Below are 13,396 nucleotides of genomic sequence, written 5' to 3'. Positions count from 1 at the left end.
CCATAAAATGAACTTTTGACTCTTCACATTTTACATAATCCGCTTCGCGGATAATCAATGTGAAGAGTCAAAAATTAATTTTATGGTTCAATAAATTCAAAATAAATTACTGCCATTCATTAAATGTTCTATTTTTAAAAGTATCATAAGAAGCATATCTTCATCATTTTCATAAATATATTAGCCTGAACTAGAAAAAAGGTTTTATTTTAGTTATTTTTTCGAAAAGTTTTTCGCAACTTTTTACATTTTTCATATGTGGCACCAACCGTCTCTAATTTAAATATTTGTTTGAAACGTATAAATTATGGTTTATAAAGAACATTTTAGCATATACATATCTGGGTGAAAGGTGTTGCCACTGTCAATCTTTCAGGAAACTGCCATAATATGCAAAACAAATCATGTTTTAACTAAATTGTTCTACATTTATAACGGCACAAGTACATCATTCATGATGCACATAAACTCACTTTGGAATTATTAGTTTAGGTTATGTTTGTTAAAAACATTATTTTAGGAGATGGTATTGAGGACGAATCCCTCTTGTTTTCAGTAAGTAATATATAAGATGATCAATGTAATCAATGTATGAATTTTGTCTAACGCAGAGTATTTTTTAGTGCCGTATGGTAGTAAGAGAAAATAGTGAAATAAAAAAAATATACCGTAGTTCTATGCCATAGCAATATCAAGAGCTCAAACACATCAAACGAATGGAAAAAAACTGCCATATTCCTGACTTTGTACAGGCTTTTCTTTATAGAAAATGGTGGATTAAACCAGGTTTTTCGCTGCTATCCCAAACCTCTGACTTTTCCAACGAAAACAAAAACCATCATATGATCATCAAGTATATATATAAATAAATCTTATCCCGTGTGATATAAACCCAAAATAAATGTGTCTCCTCCTCCATTCACGATGAAATGAAATTTAAAGCAAAATGAATAAAAGACATATCATTGAATGTATGTGGTTAAAGAGAGAGAGAGAGGAGAAACAAATTAAAACCACACAAATCCAAAGTTGAAGTCACTCCGGAAGGGGGTAAGCAGTGCCTGTTCCATATCTCATTACATTATTCAATTATAATATTACTGAAAGACCAATTAAAATAAAACCATTTCCATCCATTTTTTGCAGTGTGAGAAAGATTTACTCATGACGTCACACCCACGTAAGAGTTTGTTTTTGGAAAACCCTGTTCCTGATGAAGAGATGCTTGATGATGAAAATCAAATGACAGAAAAAGATTCCTTGCGTTTATCTTTAGAAATAATTGATATATGTTCAGCATCAACTGCTTCTTTACATGACAGTAGTGATGGATATGTTATCCCAATCAGTGAACTTGAACCTACCGAACATCCACATTCATCAGAGGATACCAAATTTTGAAAATTGTGAGAATGATAAACAAGCTAGGAATGTGAAGGTGAAAATAACATAGTTCAGTAGACTGTTATAGATCTCTGACACATATTTAATCATAATTAAAAGAAGTCTCAGGAGTTATTCCGTCAAAACTTTTATATAATGGAATATAGTGTTTGTCTCGCTAGACTTTTTTGTACGTTACGTAATCTTTTTTTTAGTGTTTATATATATTATTATAAGTGATTTTGTGTTTTTCATGTTTGTTTGGATGTTATACATTTAAAAAATTGAAAAAAGGAGGTTTTTGTTTTAGTGATAAGCCACTTTTGAAAAAATGGAATGATGTTTTAATATTTTGTTTACGAAATGAGCAATACAAGACATTGCATAAGAATAACATAATTGTAGATTTGTGATCAATTTATTTTAATCATTTTTGAATAATGAATTGTCATCCCTATGTAAAGTATGGATCCTTGCCATCACAACACTTTTTAAAGCCACCCCCTTTACTGATATACCAATCACACTCGTAGCCTATACCTTTATGGTATTTATATCCATAATATTTTCTTTGGCATGTTGCATAATTGAATTAACAATGCTTTGGCTTTTTAGGATTCATCTGACATTTTTCCTGGAAAATATGAAATTATAATGAAACTTTAAAGTATCTATGAATTATGCCAGCATATTTATGCTTCTAGCTGCTACCTTTTGAAACAGGCAGTATAGCAATTGATTTCAGAACATGTCTTTTTGAAACAGGTGTAATGACTTTTATTTCATTTTAGTAAAAATCTACTAAAAGTCATTAACATGTGTTTACTTGATTGTATTGTTATTCAAAGTTTATTTTAAATGAACATACCATACACCCAGACTGTTGTCTATATCTGTATTTAATGGCATTATGTTGGTGTGGCGTCACTTTTGTCCATTTCTTATTAGATCCACATTTATTGATCCAGTATTCATTACCAATCATGGTGCCTAATTAAAATAATAGAAACACTTCAACGGGTCATTCTGAGTCTACCATACAAAAAAACAAAAACAAAAATGAACAAAACAAACATACACTAAAGGTAAAATTGTCAAAAATTGGGGTACAGCGGTCAACTTGTGTTGTAATCTGAATCACTATAGAACTAACAAAAGCGTTACATAGAAAACACAAGAGTGCACACACTGAAATGTCTCGCCTTCTTTACTAATCATTGATATTATGTTGATAGTCCTAAAGTATAAAGCTTAAAGCTTGATTACAACTGTCACACAAACTTAACATTAACCAAGATAGCTAAACAAAGACCAATGAACCATGAAAATGAGGTCAAGGTCAGATGAACCACACTTGTATGACAATCGCATCAAATTTCCTTTACATAATTAAACACGTACATTAGTATGTGTCAGTTTGCAATGGCGATATATTTATCTTAAATTTACCCACTTTCTAGTATTATTTTACGAAGACTTTTTAAGGTTAAAATATGTAGTAGGCTGTTAATTTGACATAAAGTTTCATTATTTATTCCAATTGATGTAAAACTATATAGTTCTTTTTCACCCCACTGAATATTTATCGCTTTAAAACCATGTATGGTTGAATGCATCAACACATCATGGTAACATCACCGGATTTTGTTTTACTGAATATCTTAAAGCCCAAAATACAGTAAACAGACGATGCTACAGATTCTTTAAATGTGTGTATGCAATTCGTAGTTATTGAACATTAAAATTGTATAGAATGCACCTACAATCGACGAAAAACATTCCAAAAATAAGTTTTCTGATTTCAAAACTTATCCAGCAAAAAAATGGTTTGATCGATGTAAGTAACAATAAAGTCATTGGTCATGTTTGTGTGAGTGGTTGTATATGCATAACTATGCGTTACAAATATGTCGCTGCAGTGCTGTGCAGCCGTAAAAGAAAACTTACTTTCACTACGAAAACTTTTGTAGAATTATTTTATATAGATCAAACAAATCTAGCTGGTTGCTTTAAGACGAATCATCGTTTTATTCTCTGTTTTACATGCTTTGTTTGGGTTTGAACATTTTCTTCATAATGGCAAATGGATTGCAGCTTGTAAGAATTTGATAATGTTTGGTGTTTTTGCACAAGTGAAGATATTGAACTCGTTTTTCCACCTGGTTGATTACGTAAGGAATATTTTCTATAAGAAAGTATAGTTAACCTAAATATTAAAATTAGAAGTTTTGATATCAATAAATTACATACCACAAAGAAGATAAGTTTGTCCTACTTTTAAATTCATTCCACAATAACTGGTACACCCTTTTGAATAGATTTGCATCGTTGTTTTCTTTTCACATGGTCCCTATTTTAAAATGAAAAGCTATATATGGTCATTTTTATAAATTTTCTGTTTACAAAACTTTGAATTTTTCGAAAAACTAAGGATTTTCTAACCCCAGGAGTAGATTACCTTAGCCGTATTTGGCACAACTTTTTGGAATTTTGGATCCTCAATGCTCTTCAACTTTGTATTTATTTAGCTTTTTAACTATTTTGATCTGAGCGTCACTGATGAGTCTTATGTAGACGAAACGCGCGTCTGGCGTATAAAATTATGATCCTGGTACTTTTGATGACTATTTACTTGCTATATCATAATAACAATCTTAGAATAAGGCACGAAACGCAGATGGGTGTGGTTAAGTTAGCGATTTCGCATGTTTCCTTTCTGTTTGCGAAAACGCGAATATTAAAAAACGGTAAATCGCAATGTCTTAAATGTGACAACTCTCCACAAGATACCAAATAATTTAGAATTGAGAAACAGTTCGTAAAAAACAACAAAATATATAACAGTTATGATAAACAACAACATACGACAGCACGTTAATACAGACTCCTGGCTTGGATGAGACAATATTTAGCTATTCTTCCAATATACTGTTTTGTTCATAGTTATACTGTTCAGATCATATATTATCTATTTGTTTGCTCACACTTTGCCACATTTAAGTTAAGGTTGAAAACTTTATTTAATAAGATTTAATCAATAAGCATTAAATCAATTTAATAAATTAAGATTATCGTCTGCTAAACTATAGTTATCTTTTCTTTAATTTTGAAGGACTTGAGCGTCTTTCTTTTACCTACATAATTTTGTAAGCGGTTTTCCCGCTTTTATTTGGTATAAAGTTGCATGCTTTTCGTAATTTGTTCATTGCGTGATTTGAACTGAAGGAACACAAAAAGGATAGGCTGATTCAGACATAAGATAAGTACATATGTTTCAGTGATAAATAGATAGAGTTGTTGCAGTTGAATTTTCCGAATGAATTTATTTCTGCAATTTATAAAAGAATAATTTGATTTTATTTGAAAGTTGTGTTTGCAAATAGTTTGATTATTAATTCAATGTATCGCTTACTTGGATAGCATTTATACTGATTAGACTATTATTTGATAGTTACATTTGTGCACACATATATTAATCATTGAATAGCATTAAATTTAAATGTCTTAATATATGTGATATATTTGTTTTGATTGTAATGTATGAGCGATATTCTTTAAACAGTCAGGTAATTACATGTTTGTAGTGTATGCCGTGTTAACATTTACATGCCCGCTAATGTTTAATTTGTTACACGTTCATCTTTTATAAGTTTTTTAATTTGCGGATAATTAATTAAGCTTGGTAATTTAAATTACCGTTTATAACGACTTTATATTTGGTATGTAGGGACATTTCAATTGTTTTAATTGTGTTTTGTTACCTACTTCAGTTGTTTAATGCATTCAAATGTATTAATTTAATTTAAGACAACGTAGTGGGCTATATGTGGTATTTCATTTATCTTAATCGAATGATTGAATAAGAGGTTGAATTAATATTTTGAAAGATGAACGGGCTTTTAAGACTTGATGTATTTTGCTAATCTGTTTTTATAATTATAATAGTTTATAACAATGCCTAGAGGCAGGCGTCGTCGGCAGGACCCGGTTGAAGACTTCGTCTTAGAATGGCTCCCAGGGAACAACTTCGACCACCATTTAGGAATGAGAGAAGGCGTCCCGAAGTTGATGTTGATGGACCTCAACTAGTTGCCTTGCAATCAGATGTAGAATTCAAGAGATTGAACTTGAATAAGCCGCCTTAGGTGAGGTTAATTTAGTTTTTGATGAACATCTTATGTTGCCTGGTTTTAATGAGGTTGTTATATTGATAAGTCAAAAGCTTAAAAAAGAAAAAATGGAATTTTGAATATATTGATTTGTCCCTTATGCATCACAACAATTCCAATAGTCAAACAAATGAAAACACCATTGGCATTAATGACGGTATGCTGGTTATACAAAACAAAGTTAAGAAAAACCTTATGTTTATTTTGTTGAGTATTGGACTGAATGTTTTATTGCTTATGCCCAGGAATTGAAAGGTATCCTGGAAAAGCAAGTGAACTTTTCTCATATATATCAATAATAAGGGGTGCAGCGGCTGATCATCCTGTTGAAAAATGATATTCTTATGACCAACAATTTCGTTTGAGAGTATCAAGGGATCATACTAAAAATGGTCATCCATAAATGGTTTTTGTTGTTGTTGCGTATTTTAATTAACATTACTCAAAAACAACAGCAGGCTAAGTTTGGTTATAAATGCTGAGATTTTAATTTTAAAGGTTTTTGCAATAAACGCAATTGCCAATACAGGCGTGCATGTCTCAAATGTGGTTTTAATCATCCTGCTTTACGATGTCGTTGCTTTATGGACAATGAAGGTAATACTGGTCCATCTAGATTTATGAGAAATAACATTTCTCCTTTTGTTAACAACTCTGCTAAAAGACAAATCCCAAAAGGAGGTTTTAAGCAAAAATGATTCATAATTTTTTAGAACTACATCCAGACCAGTTTAATATTTGGGCCCTAGGAACATCTCCGGTTAATGTAAATGAACTCTCTAAGCTTTTGGAACTAAATCATGATAAGCAAAGCGCTGTTGAACTTTTGAACAGATTTAAATATGGTTTTAAAATTCATTAAGTTCTAGACGTTCATGTGAATATGAAATTTGATGTCTGTTTTGAAACTCAAAAGAAGTTGAATAATGAAATATCATTAGGTCGAATGGTAGGCCCATTCAATCATAAACCTATTTCAAATCTTCGGTGCTCTCCAATTGGTTTAGTTCCTAATAAAACTGGTGAACTTAGATTGATAACTTATTTGTCTTGCTTCCGAATGAAAGTATCAATGATTTTATTGATACTCATTTTACCGAGGTCACTTATTCATCATTTGACAATGTAGTCAAAATTGTTAAACAAACGGGGAATTCGGCCATAATGGCAAACATAATATTAATTGGCATTTCCTTCACTTAAATGTTATCCTGGTGATTTCGATTTTCTAGGCATCAAACTAAATGGTCTTTACTCAATGTTCAACCTTTTTGCATTGGTCAGTTAAAAATAAAACGCATTCTGAAAATTTGGATCATTATCTTGATGATTTTATAATAGTTGAAGCTGATAAAGATGACTGTTTCTTTCTTATGACTGCGTTTTTGAAAAGTTTGTTCAAACTTGGAAGTTCCTATAGCAACCAGAAGGTCCTTGCAAAAAAAAAATCGAATATATAGGTTTTTTTTATTGATTCAGATGAGATGTAGGTTAGAATACCAGTGTTAAAAAAGTGTTAATAAAGATCAGATCAATTGGGTATTGGAAAATATAACAGTTACTCTGAAAGAAATGCGTCTTTAACAGGTTTGTTGGCTTTTTGTGCAAGGGCTCTTCCCTCCAGAAGGGCATTTTTGAGGCGTCTATATGGCTTTTTTAAAAAATGTTTAAAAAAAAAAAAAAAAAAAAAAAAATCTGATCATTTTATAAGATTGACCAAAGGAATACGAGATGATTTGCACATGTGGCAATATTTTTATAAAGAATTTAATAGCTATACATATATCCAAGATTTAGATTGGGTTTCAAATGCTTTAAATTTACATTTGTATACTGACAGTGCAGGTGGTCATTCACTGGTTTGTGAAGCTTGTTTAAATGAGCCAAGGACAATTTTACAATGGTCATAATTGGGGCCACAGACTATTCCACACGAATTCTTAGATCGTTTGTTATAGAAGCTTCAAAATTGTTGAATTATTCAATTTCTCAAAGTACCAGAAATGTTTATGAAAATGCAGTGCATTCGTTCAATATGTTCAGGATGGAATATTCTATTCCCCTTAGTTGGCCACCAAGTAACAGACAAATTATTGGTTATATTGTTTTTTGTCACTAAATCATTATTCACCATTACAGTTAGATCATATATATCTGGAATCAGTTACAAATTTAAATTCAAGAGAATAAAGAGTTAACTAAATCTTTTATCATTCAGTTACTTTTGAGTGATTGTGATAGACTTTACAATTCTTAAGATCTTCGGGAACCTTTGACTATTGATATTTTGATTAGATTAAATGGGGCTTAGAGGCACGTGTGCTCTTCTAATTATGAAACAATATTGTTTCAATCAGCATTTAACTTAGCTTGCTGCATTTTTACGTGTGAGTGAATTTACCATTACAACGAATGTTATGCAAAAGCATGTTTCACATAGGCGGGATGTTTAAATTGACTATCCTAAATCAGCTGTTTATTACGATATTTTTTCTTCTTCAAAAACTGCTAAAAAAGGGGGATTCACTACTTTAGTTGAAAAAATAAATAAACTGAATCAAATGAGATGTGTCCTTTACAAAGTTTGAAAGCCTTTTTGCAAAAAAGACCTGGAAATGATGTTCCTCATTTTTGCCATATAAATGGGAAATTATTGACAAGATTTCAGTTTCAGACTGTTTTAAACAAAGAGGGGTTAGATCTAACTTACACAAAGTTAAGGGCAAGGCTATTGAACATACTGGATTTTGATGATATCCATTCAACTCGTTTCGCTGATGATGGCGGTCTGTCATATATTGGCATTGACATTTTTATTAATGCTATTTAGTCAGCATTGAGTTGTTTATTAAGTATTATCCAAACAGATTTTTATATCCAGATGAATTTTAAACTGTTTAAAGTTGCAAGCCATCGTGCATGGACATATGAAGTTGTTTGTCAGTTGAATAATTTATTTCAGTTGTTAAACGCATGCATCAAATTGAACAGCTCAGTTGAATATACAACGGTTTTGTTGTTAGTTGTAAATACCTAGTTGAATATTTTTTTGTTGTTGTGCATGTTGTTTATATTTGTACTGTTGTATAGTAAAGTTGATTACTTCGTTGATCTTTTGTATAGTAAAGTTGATTATCTAGTTGATCTGTTGTATAGGAAAGTTGTTACTTCGTTGATCTGTTGTATAGTAAAGTTGATTTCTTCGTTGATCTGTTGTATAGTTTAGTTGATATTCTTCGTTGAACTTTTGTATTGTATAGTTGATATGCTTCGTTAAACTGTTGTTTAGTTTTCAGTTTAGTTGATTACTTCGTTGATCTGTTGTATAGTAAAGTTGATTACTTCGTCGACCTGTTTTATAGTTTAGTTGATATTCTTTGTTGAACTGTTGTATTGTTTAGTTGATATGCGTCGTTAAACTGTTGTTTAGTGTACAGATTAGTTGATTACTTCGTTGATCTGTTCTATAGTATATTTGATGACTTCGTTGATCTGTTCTATAGTAAAGTTGATTACTTCATCGATCTGTTGTATAGTTTAGTTGATATTATTCGTTGAACTGTTGTATTGTATAGTTGATATGCTTCGTTGAACTGTTGTTTAATATAGTTGCTATTCGTTGAACTGTTGTATCGTATAGTTGATATACTTCGTTGAACTGTTGTATAGTATAGTTGATATACTTCGTTAAACTGTTGTATTGTGTAATTGATATGCTTCGTTAAACTGTTGTTAAGTGTACAGTTTAGTTGATTACTTCATTGATCTGTTGTAAAGTAAAGTTGATTACTTCGTTGATCTGTTTTATATTTTAGTTGATATTCTTTGTTGAACTGTTGTATTGTATAGTTGATATGCTTCGTTAAACTGTTGTTTAGTGTACAGATTAGTTGATTACTTCGTTAAACTGTTGTTTAGTGTACAGATTAGTTGATTACTTCGTTGATCTGTTCTATAGTATATTTGATGACGTCGTTGATCTATTCTATAGTAAAGTTGATTACTTCGTCGATCTGTTGTATAGTCTAGTTGATATTATTCGTTGAACTGTTGTATTGTATAGTTGATATGCTTCGTTGAACTGTTGTTTAATATAGTTGCTATTCGTTGAACTGTTGTATCGTATAGTTGATATACTTCGTTGAACTGTTGTATAGTATAGTTGATATACTTCGTTGAACTGTTGTATAGTATAGTTGATATACTTCGTGGAGCTGTTGTATAGTATAGTTGATATACTTCGTTGAACTGTTGTATAGTATAGTTGATATACTTTGTTGAACTGTTGTATAGTATAGTTGATTTACTTTGTTGAACTAATGTCTAGTATATTTAGATGTTAATCTCCGTTCAATTAATATGTTTGTTCAAAACCTAGGTTTTTGCATTTGTTTTGTGTGTTAATTTTAATTTTGTCATGGATTGATAAATTTTGTTTGGCGATGCTTACAAACAAGTTTGCTAGCATTTGGCTGAATTTATCACAGTTGGCGTCTGGTAGCCCAGTTGCCATTTGGAGAAAACATATGATGGTTGCCCTTCTATGTTTTTATCTTGGACACTAATGAGACATTGTCGATGAATGCAAATTCATAGGCCGGTTGATATATAGTTGAACTGTCCTAATAAATCCATGACAAAAAATTGCCAAAATTCAAACTTACTATTTGTTGTTTTTTATTATGATTATTATTTAGTTTGTCTTACAAGTTATCTGCATTTGTATAACGAAGGTAATCTGGAGTCATTGGAAATATTTTGAGTGATTTCAATGGATTTGGGTTATCTTTTATCTGGTATATCGAATTCCTAAATGTATATCTGTTGGTTTCTTTCGAATATTTAATAATAAGATTTAATCAATAAGCATTAAATCAATTTAATAAATTAAGATTATCGTCTGCTAAACTATAGTTATCTTTTCTTTAATTTTGAAGGACTTGAGCGTCTTTCTTTTACCTACATAATTTCGTAAGCGGTTTTCCCGCTTTTATTTGGTATAAAGTTGCATGCTTTTCGTAATTTGTTCATTGCGTGATTTGAACTGAAGGAACACAAAACCCACCCTATCCCACCCTTGAGAATATTTTCTGCTCTCTGTTGTATATTTTCAGATATCGTTAAAGAAGCGTCATGGATTGGACAGAATATGAACTGAATATATTGATTTATTGAATGGCTGAATTTATCACAGTTGGCGTCTGGTAGCCCAGTTGCCATTTGGAGAAAACATATGATGGTTGCCCTTCTATGTTTTTATCTTGGACACTAATGAGACATTGTCGATGAATGCAAATTCATAGGCCGGTTGATATATAGTTGAACTGTCCTAATAAATCCATGACAAAAAATTGCCAAAATTCAAACTTACTATTTGTTGTTTTTTATTATGATTATTATTTAGTTTGTCTTACAAGTTATCTGCATTTGTATAACGAAGGTAATCTGGAGTCATTGGAAATATTTTGAGTGATTTCAATGGATTTGGGTTATCTTTTATCTGGTATATCGAATTCCTAAATGTATATCTGTTGGTTTCTTTCGAATATTTAATAAACGGTCCTAGCCTAATAAATGAAGAGTGAACATCTATAACTTGAAATAAAATGCATTTATTTTATGTTTTGATTTTCAAAACCTAACTAACAGGCACTTTATGAACAGCAAGTTGTATACGTTGTTCTCTTAAATATTTCAGCATAGTCTCTTCTCCAAAGAAATGAATTTATCTCTATGCCTTTTTGACATATTAGCTGTTTTTTATAATGTTATTTTAAATAATAATACACAAAAAAGATCATTAACATGAATTGCTATAACTATTGGAAATCAACCATCAACAATTGACGCATCTGAATTAAAAGACGCGATTTAACTTTGTTGAGCTATATTTCATATGTAGTATAAAAATGCATCCAACAACACCAAAATAAAATAAAATATGTATATTAGAAAATAAAGACAAATGTCCAGAGATAATTCGTAAAACTTATATATCTTTCATCAGTATGTACTGATTAATGCAAACATTTCTATTTTGTAACGCATTTTGTCACCCTGTAAAATGGCCTGTTTGTTGTAGCTGTCAATTCAGACGGTTACCTCTGAAGATCTTTTCGCTTCGAATAATGCTTTATATTGAAGTCTAAATCAATATCATATTTAAGTCCTAGAAATTTCCAGTTCTGATTTCCTAGATAACTTCGACTACACATTGTTTTGCAAAAAGTGTAAGTTCAGTGATTACAAAACAAAAGTGAGTTTTTCATTTTCGAACCCAAAATTTTAAAGGAAGAATATTAAATATATCAGAATTTCGATATTAGAGACCAAGAGAAAAAAAGTTGTTACCAAGCTTATAAAGTTAACAGATCTTACCTTCAGTACCTTTTTGACATACACACTGTATTTGTTGTCATGCCGTTTATTTTCCGGATCTTTACCATGGGGTGCATCCTCTACCCACACTTGTTTCTTCGCTTTTACAGTTCCTTTGATGCCTATATAAATATGTACGTTAAGAAAAATGTCAAACCTATATTATTAAGAGGATGCATATTCTAAGCTTGAAATAATTTTCACAATATAATGGGCGAAAATGGTCCCAGACTGGTTCGAAAGTATGTTAAATCCTATTACAGTCTACCATCTTTATCATTTGTTCTTCATTTCATCAATTGTTTATAATCAATTAGTCTGCTAAACCTTGTTTCATTTACTACTTACAAAAGTCTGAAAAGTCAAATAACGTCATTGGATGGTATGGCCCTGGACAGACACACTTGGTTTTCCCGGCTGATACAGCCGTAATTCCGACAACCATTAGTGTCAAAAGCTGCAACATGACCCTGTGTACAAAAACAAATTTTAGATATTGCCTTCATTCTTGGAAAAAAACACTTTTGAAAGACATGATTTAAGGTTTTTTTATTTACTTGGGAGATTAATGACTTCGTTTGCTTGGTCTGTTGTTGGTTTGAAAGATTAAAGACATTTGAATTTTAAATAAAATGAATGTGAAAAATTATTCTTCTACATTACACACACTTTTACTAGCTGATAGGTGTTCCACCGTAAATAGCAGTCTTCCTAAAAAGCTCAGTGGTTACTTTTCTTTTTTTCTCTACAAAGTTAAAGTTTATCGAATGATAGTTTGGTGTATGGGCTTACCTCATGGTAGCTGATCTTGGTCTGACTATAAGAAACTATGAATTAACTTTTAATATTTATAAGGGTGTCTTTATAAACATGTGCAATGTTTGTAACGTATCATCATTATAACACATGTTTCTAATTAGAAAATAATTTCAACAAACCAATAAATGGATGTAAACTCCTCCCGAAAACTAATTCATTCACGCTCCTTCCAAGTCATTATCATTTGCAAAAGGTAAACAAACTCGTTAACACGTTAAATATTTTTTCCATTTAGATTTTCGTGAAAAGGTTGACTTACAGTTTATGGTACCGCATGCATCAAATGACAAATTTCCAAGCAATTAGGTACAAGCAATAGGGTTGTAATTTACATATAGTTAATGTGAATTAAATTGAAAAAGTACAACAGGAAGTCATAGAATGGAATACAACAAAAAAATCTAAGTTGAGGGATCGTTGCAAAAACAGAAAGGAACGATGCTGTTAAAATATATTAACCAAAAAAAAAAATACAAAACAAAGACAAAGCTCTACCATTATAAAAAAGAATATAATATAACTGCACATTACACGAGTCCTTAAAACTGAATTGGTCTAAATAGAGAAGCCCCAAAATATCTATGTTTTTACCGAATTCACACAGTTTGATGAATTTGAAATTAATTTGCCGTTATATGAATTAAAAA

At 30.8% G+C, this 13,396-nt stretch overlaps 2 protein-coding genes and 1 long non-coding RNA gene across 4 annotated transcripts in view; 2 read left to right on the top strand and 1 right to left on the bottom strand.

Moving 5' to 3' along the window:
- The window catches only part of LOC134686330 (mucin-3B-like), a 31,139-nt gene extending 29,287 nt beyond the window's left edge, over window positions 1–1,852 (top strand). For both annotated transcript variants that reach the window (XM_063546004.1, XM_063546012.1), the window contains one exon: window positions 1,147–1,852. In XM_063546004.1, the coding sequence (XP_063402074.1) occupies window positions 1,147–1,401 (255 nt within the window). In that variant the 3' untranslated portion in view covers window positions 1,402–1,852. The remainder of the gene's footprint in view (window positions 1–1,146) is intronic.
- Window positions 1,837–12,727, bottom strand: LOC134695808 (uncharacterized). Its single transcript, XM_063557265.1, has 6 exons — window positions 12,723–12,727; window positions 12,279–12,400; window positions 11,931–12,052; window positions 3,634–3,733; window positions 2,252–2,373; window positions 1,837–2,017 (listed from the first exon to the last, which is right to left on the bottom strand). The coding sequence occupies exons 1-6, from the start codon at window positions 12,725–12,727 to the stop codon at window positions 1,976–1,978; spliced, it is 513 nt and encodes a 170-aa protein (XP_063413335.1). The 3' UTR covers window positions 1,837–1,975.
- Window positions 4,610–10,922, top strand: LOC134710242 (uncharacterized). The gene is made up of 2 exons (XR_010106108.1): window positions 4,610–5,528; window positions 10,667–10,922. It is a non-coding gene; the product is annotated as an uncharacterized LOC134710242 (long non-coding RNA).
- Window positions 12,728–13,396: the final 669 nt, after the last annotated feature.

This window comes from Mytilus trossulus, chromosome 1 (assembly GCF_036588685.1).
Source record: "Mytilus trossulus isolate FHL-02 chromosome 1, PNRI_Mtr1.1.1.hap1, whole genome shotgun sequence".
NCBI lineage: Eukaryota > Metazoa > Mollusca > Bivalvia > Mytilida > Mytilidae > Mytilus > Mytilus trossulus.
Note: the sequence above shows the minus strand (reverse complement) of the source record. Positions and strands in the feature narration are given on the sequence as shown.